Source organism: Austrofundulus limnaeus, unplaced genomic scaffold (assembly GCF_001266775.1).
Source record: "Austrofundulus limnaeus strain Quisiro unplaced genomic scaffold, Austrofundulus_limnaeus-1.0 Scaffold226, whole genome shotgun sequence".
Lineage (NCBI taxonomy): Eukaryota > Metazoa > Chordata > Actinopteri > Cyprinodontiformes > Rivulidae > Austrofundulus > Austrofundulus limnaeus.
The window spans coordinates 738750-746235 of record NW_013952628.1 but is presented as its reverse complement, the minus strand read 5'-3'; the positions used below and the strand labels follow the sequence as shown (position 1 = coordinate 746235).

Below are 7486 nucleotides of genomic sequence, written 5' to 3'. Positions count from 1 at the left end.
CTGCCTCCACATTTCAGAGGAGCTGGAACACAGGAAAAAGAAGTTCTTGTATTCCTTTGTGTCAACGTTTAATCCCAGATGACCTTAACATTAATCATGGATGGTCAATAGATGTGTAGGTAGGTAGGTAGGTAGGTAGGTAGGTGGATCCATCCACACATCCATGCGTCCATCCAGACTAGCTGTTGAGTTAATCGTGTCCTGGGTCTTCTCCGGGGTCTCCTCCCAGTTGGACATGTCCAGACTACCTCCACCAGGTGTTCAGGTGTCATTCTTCACCTGGATGTGGAGGAGCAGCCGCTCTGCTCTGAGTCTCTCCTGGAGAACTGAACCATCAACCTCGATAACCAGAAGAATAACTACAGAACCTGCCTCTCGTCTTCATGGAGCTCATCTGCTGCTGATGAGGAAGTCAAACAGTGATGGCTGCCATGGCAACGCTGCTGCCACAACGTGTTGTGATGTCTCTGGTTGCTACAGTAACAGCAGTTATCTTGATAATGTGAGCTAAAAAAGTATTTTTTTACGTTCTTTGATAAACATGTGAATCTAAAAGAATATAAGTTTTCCCACAGCCCTGAAAACATTTTGGTTTTTAAAATCAAAGATGCGTTCGTGGCGGTGGAGCGTATCATGAACACCTGACAAGTCAGAGCTGCAGGTGTTGATGCTTCTCGGACACCACTCAGAGTTACACCTGTATATAAAAACTACACAGTAATGTCTATAACACCACGTTTTATGAAACTGTGATGTTTTGACGTCGATTAATCACGGGACTCACCTGTGACTAGGGATGGGCATCGTTAAGGTTTTATCGATACTACTACTCATCGGTACTGCGATCAGGTATTTTAACAGCTCTCTTATCAATACTTTTCTATTGGAATAAAAACCGTGTTTCCCCCCTGGGAATCGCACTATTCTGGTACCGTTAATGATACCGTTAATCCTGGAGCTTATCGATCCGGTCAAAATTCATCATGTGGAACCGGTACTGAAAAAACACCGGTTTTCGATAGCATCCCCACCTGTGACGGTGATCTTGGCCGACCACTTGGAGGTGCCGTCCAGGACGTTCTGCTTGATGCTCTTCATGTGCTGGGAGTGGAGCATCTTCGACACGTTGAACACTTTACGGATTTCCTCGAAGATCTCAGGTTTGTTCCTCTCGCGGATCTTCATCCTGTCCTTCATGGCCATGATGATGTGCTGCGTCCGGTCCTCCGCCCCCGTCTTGGAGCTCTTCTCCGCAGCCCCTGGAGAGAAACGGCAGCATCAATTCACAAGAACTGACAAGTAGAACCTTTAAATTAATAATTATTTTAATATGAAATATAAGACTTTTCAAATCGTATCATAAAAAACATTTTAACTAGAGAAATTGCATTTCCAGAGAAAATGCTAGTGTGAGTGCTTCATGCTGAAAACTTTAGCTGAAAGCTGCTGAAATTGAGCTGAAAATATTTAATAGGAAAATTGTTAATGTGAGCTCACTTTGAAAAGCTGAAAAAAAGCCTAACTTTGCAGAAAAACAGTGAAAAAAAATCTAGTTGAAAACAGCTAAAAGCTAAAAGCTAAAATAGCTGAAAACATCTGTAAGAAGCATAAAAAGCAAAATTATCAGAAAAAACATAAAGTAGAAAACATAAGAAGAATAGCAGAAAGAAGTAGATCTAAAACTGAGAAAGAAAAAAAATCTACAATTAGCTTAAAAATAAGCTAAAGGTAGCAGCCACAAGTTGTAATTAATGTCCAGTTATTATCTGGGCGGCCCAGATAATGAAAGTTGTGTAAAAAAAATTTAAATTAGCAAAAAAAAAAAAGCATAAAGTACAAAAAAGTGTCAATTTGTAGTAAAACAGCTGAAATTTTCAGTAAAACAGCTAAAAATTTAGGTGGAAATTCTTTAATTAGCGTAAGGAACTATAAAGAGCTTGTTTGCTGAACTTAGCAGAAACTGTAATAGCTTTAAAATGTGTATTTAGCTTAAAACAGCTAACTTATGCTAATAACAGCTGAACATTAGCTAAATTTGCAGCAAATAGCTGAATATAGCAGAAAACATCTGTAAGAAGCATAAATAGCACAAATTAGCAGAAAAAATACAAAAAAGTAGAAAAAAGCAGAAGAATAGCAGAAATAAGCAGATCTAAAACTGAAAAAGAATTAAAAAGCTAAAATTAGCATAAAAATAAGCTAAAGGTAGCAGACATAAATTGTAATTAACGCCCAGATATTTAAAGTTGTGTAAAAAAATTTAAAATTAGCAGAAAAAAATGCGTAAAGTACAAAAATGTCAATTTGTAGTAAAACAGCTAAAACAGCTGACATTTTCAGTAAAACAGCTAAAATACAGTATATAAATATATAAAAAATTTAATAAAAAGACCTTGATAAAAAAAACAGCTAAAATTTAGCTGGAAATTCTTTAATTAGCGTAAGGAACTATTAAGAGCTGGTTTGCTGAACTTAGCAGAATTAAGTTGTGATAGTTTTAAAAAAATGTGTATTTAGCTTAAAACAGCTAACTTTAGCTAATAACAGCTGAACATTAGCTAAATTTGTAGCAAATAGCTGAATATAGCAGAAAACATCTGTACGAAGCATAAATGGCACAAATTAGCAGAAAAAAGCACAAAAAAGTAGAAAAAAGGCAGAAGAATAGCAGGAAGAAGCAGAATTTTAGCTGAAATAGCAGAAAATAAAGCTAAAATTAGCAAAAAAAGTAGCTACAATTAGTACAAGAAAATAAAAATGAGCAGAACCAGAAAACGTGTGAGATGTGTTGTAAAGATTTAGAAACATTTTAAAAGATTTTTAGGATGTTGAAAACAGCTCCATTCATTTTCAACAGCAAAAAAGTGGCTGAAAAAGTGAAGTAGCTAAACAAGTATAAATAGCTGAAATACCAAAAGTCAAACTAGCACCCTTTGCATAAATGAGTTGAACGTTTTGATATATGAATTGCTGACAAAGCACAAAAATTGTGGAACGAGTTCGATGCTGAAAACCGTACCGAAGAAAAAAAGATCTGAATTGTGTGAATGGTTGTGAAGCGTCGCACAACAAACTTTGTGAAGCAGCTTGGACTCACTCTGCAGGCAGTCGGCGTTCAGAAGCTCCTGGCATTTCTCGTGAACTTTGACCCCGCACTCAGCGCAGCGCATGCCCTGCCGGGCGATGCCCCACAGCAGACCCTCGCACTCGTAGCAGTAGGTGGGCGTGGTGGCGGTCCACACCTCGAAGTTGTGCGGCGTGGTGCAGGAGATGGGGTAGATCAGAGCCTGCAGGGTCTTCTTGTAAACGTGGTTCTTCTGTCGAAGCAACAAAAACAAACAAAAAATAACAGAAAGACAAAGAGGATTATAAAATATTTTAAAAGACTGAAAGGGATCCGTGATTAGTTGTAACATTAGACTTTATTTAATAAACATATATTTTAACTGTTAAAAAAAGACTAAAAAATACTGTAGGCTGTTTAGTTTTTATAACTTTTAAACTAAAAGTTTTAAAATATATTTCACGGACGGGGCCATTTTATTTACACACAAAGCATTCTGGGTAAATGAGGACGTGGATAGGTTAGTGCCTGGTAAGTACCAGTTGAGTACTAAGTATGTTTTGACTAAGTCCACAGTAGGTACCAGTTATATATCTGGAAAGCAGCAGGTAAATACCCAGTATTTGGTAAGTATCCTTCAGGTACCAGGTACTTACCCTGAGCATCCCTGGTAAGTACTCCAGTAGGTATCATGTAAATACCAAAAATTGCCTCATACTTACTAGGCATGTACCAAGTACCAGATAACTACCATGTACATACCCAGCAAGGACCAGGTACATATCTAGTATGTATCTGGCAAGTACCAGTTGTACACCAGGTAAGTACCAAGTATGTTAGTCCCCTGTAGGTACCAGTTATATGCCTGGAAAGAAGCAGATAAATAGCCAGTGTGTATCTGTTAGGTACCCTGTGTGTACCCAGTATGCATCTGGTAAGTACCTGGTAAGTACCCAGCAATTTGCTACTACCTTCCCTTGAGGTACCAGGTTTTACCCAATAAATACTTAGTATTTATCCAATAAGTACTTTTTAGGTATCGGGTAAGTTCCATGTCCGTATCAGGTAGTACCCAGGACATCAAAAGTACATACCTTTTGTGTACCCAGTAAGTATTTACCAGGTAAGTACCAGAGGCTGTGTGCTGTATTTCTAGCCTAGTTAGGATTGCCGTGAACAATGTCAACCTGTTATTATCCACCTCTAAACTGGACTCTTTATTTATTTATTATTCATCCCAGAACTTTCACCGTTAATGAAAAATACATCATTGTGTCGGCGTCGATCTCACGAGGTGTGCTATTGTTTATCTTTACATAATCTGTTACCATGGCAACGTAATCCCCAAAAAACGAATCTAAAAATCCCCATTGGATTACATGGGAAACTCCTCACTCTAGGTCATGTGACCTTAGAGTGTGAGCTCTGTAATTTTAAAGAAGAAACTTAGCAAACACATTCCTACTACAGCCACAAATTTCAGGTTACAAAGACAAACTACACATCAAAACGTAGGAATTTTTGTCTTCTTTCAGAAAATGTGCTGGTTCGGCTCTAAGACAGTTGGTTTTCTCTCTACGTGCTTCAGAAGGCAGCAAAACCAAGTTCCTTCTCCTATCTCTGCCGTTCAAAAAATGATCAACACCGGATTCAGAAATCTAACACTTACTACTTTTTTAACTCGCGATATCTCAGCCATAAAGCCGAGTACATGCTTGAAATTTTATTTCAGTAAAGACCAAAGTCTTCTGATGCTCATGGTCCAAAAATTATTTCAATAGTCCTTATATTTCTTGTACAACAGCTGTTTGAAAGGAAACACCATTTCTGTGTTTTCAGACAGAGGAGCTGCAGATTTTGGTCTCCCATTAAGATCAGCTGAGCTGCTGCTGGGAATCCAGCCTCCTGATTGGCTGAGGCAATCCAGCCTCCTGATTGGCTGAGGCTGTAGCGAGTTAAATGTAGGTTAGGCAGTGTCTTACCTGTAGCAGATACATACTGTATCATAGGTTTATACAAACGTATTTAATTCAGCCAGTTTTCAACCTAATTAGCTAAAATTTGGTACACTAGTAGCTAAAGGTCAACTCTATCAGAAATAGTAGCCGAAATAATAAATACAAGATGGCCGCCATAGCTAAGTTCAAATTACTCTAATCCAACCAATTTCTCATATATTGAGCTAATATTTTATACACAAGTAGCTGACAGTATGCTCTATCACAAATAGTAGCTGAAATAAAAATCCAAGATGGCCACCATAGCTATTTTCAAATGGCTTTCGCTCAGCCTGTTTGATATATTGAGCTGAAACTTGGTTTACTGGTAGATGACAGTAACCTCTGGTCACATACTGGAGCGGAAACTTCAAAAACAAGATAGCAGCCGAAGGAACTTCGGCCACTTTTTCTCAATGCAAATGAAAGGACGTATTTTCAACATGAATGCACCTACACAAGTTATACGTCAAAACGACCGGCTCGGCCAGGGGAACTGTGTTCTTAAGGGCTCGACACATGGGAGGCGACGTCGCTCGCTCTCCATTCATTTCCTATGGAGCCTGTGCGGTGAGGCGACAATCGCTTGCCCTCCTCCAGCTAAGCAACTGGTGAAAATAGTGCATGTGAAATTTAGCGCTCGTACACGTAGACACGCGAGCTTGCGACGCGACATATGAAAGTTGAAAAATGTTCAACTTTTGTCGCTGTCGCTTAGCGTACAACCAATCAGCGAGGGTTTCATTCACTGACCAATGAGAGGAGAGTATGCTACACACTGCAGTTAGCTAACACTTTCACCAAGTGATTACTAAAAAGCTTTGTGGGAATTTATTGGCACCAGGGTGAAGTTTATGGTAAGTTTTTCCTCATAAAACTGTATCTTGATGTGTGTTTGTTTTTCAACATCATTAGCATCACAAGATTTGTTTAGATAACACGTCCGTAAAGCACACCTGCCTTCAGAGTCAAGAACCAATCAAATTTCGTGAAGACAAGCGATCTGAGAGCGCGATTCGCAACGCTGCGATCGCTATCGTGTCCCTTGTGTTGGGTTTCACCCTGGCTGTGATGACAGCCGTTAATCGCTGTAGTTTGTCGCTGCCCGTGTGTCGAGCCCTTTACTCAACTGTATATTTCATTGTTACCATGGCGACGCAGTAGGCCGACAAAGATACCCAACAAATGCCATTGGAAATGAATGGAGTAGGCCTCAAAGCCTTCAAAACCTTAACGCTTTTTGAAATAGCTCATGAACCACTGATTTTAAACTTTATACAACTCTAACACAGTCATCATTGGACAGTCCTCTGTCACTGTCCAACACATTTGTCCAACTCAGATACAAGATGGCTGTCCAAGCAACCCTGGATTACCATATAAGTGCTGGACATCAGCACATTTTACATATGCTGAATGAATATAATGTGTGAAATTAAGTTACAACAACTGATCCACTTTATTAGAGTATTCAAATCTTACAAATGACAAAAACAGCATAGACAAATGTCTGTTAGCAAAATATTTCATGAACCAAAGCACAAACTCAGCCAGAAAACACACAAAATGACTTATAAATCAGTCATTTCTTGACCTTTAAAGATGATATTTGCTAAAGCAGTTGCTTCAATCGAAAACACAGACTTAAAACATATTTATGATGGCCACTAAAACAAGTCTTATACAGTAACAGTAACCCCTTATAGCAACATAGGACGAGTTTTGCACAGCTGACAATCCTCTCATGGTTTCTCCGGGAACGACTCTAGTTTTTAAATATTCTTCCCCCTGATGAAACACAGCTGATGTTGGGTGTAGGAGTCATGTAGGAGGAGGTGAAACATCTCCTCAGGAGGAGCAGAAACTCTTCGTTTGATTTAAAAACACAGTTTGTAATGATGACTCATCGTTTTCTTTATAATAAAACTGTTTTCATGTTAACGACGGTATAAAAATTCTTTGTGATTTCACTCATATTTATTTGAATCTTTCACTTTTGAAATGATTTTTTACATTAGCAGTAACTTTTTACATTAATTATTTCTGATTTAAACTCAGCCGGTTCTTGGGCACCTTTCATTTTTTTTTTTTTTTTTTTTGCGACAATCAGTGACCATCTTCCTACACCTGAATTATTAATGTTGTTTTTATTAATGTAATGTAATCATCATCAGGGATGGGCAAATTAGAGCGCAGTCAGCACAAAGGAAACTATAAAATTACGAGCCTGGTGTTTCTCGATCCATAACGCTGACTCAGCAGAACTGATTGGCTCAAGTGCAGCGGAGACTCAATGAATGAAGAACAGAACGAGTAAATAACGAGTCAAGAGGTAAAATTTGGAAGTGAAATATAAACACTCTCCTTCTTGTGTGTGTGTGTGTGTGTGTGTGTGTGTGTGTGTGTGTGTGTGTGTGTGTGTGTG

The 7486-nt window shown here is 38.7% G+C and overlaps 1 protein-coding gene across 1 annotated transcript in view; it reads right to left on the bottom strand.

Annotated features, from left to right (window-relative positions):
* LOC106525446 (uncharacterized) overlaps positions 1–7486 on the bottom strand; it is a gene marked incomplete in the record, with an annotated part of 101552 nt that overhangs the window by 43895 nt on the left and 50171 nt on the right. The window contains 2 exon segments of the mRNA XM_014019699.1: positions 1032–1259; positions 3098–3317. Coding sequence (XP_013875153.1) covers positions 1032–1259; positions 3098–3317 — 448 coding nt within the window.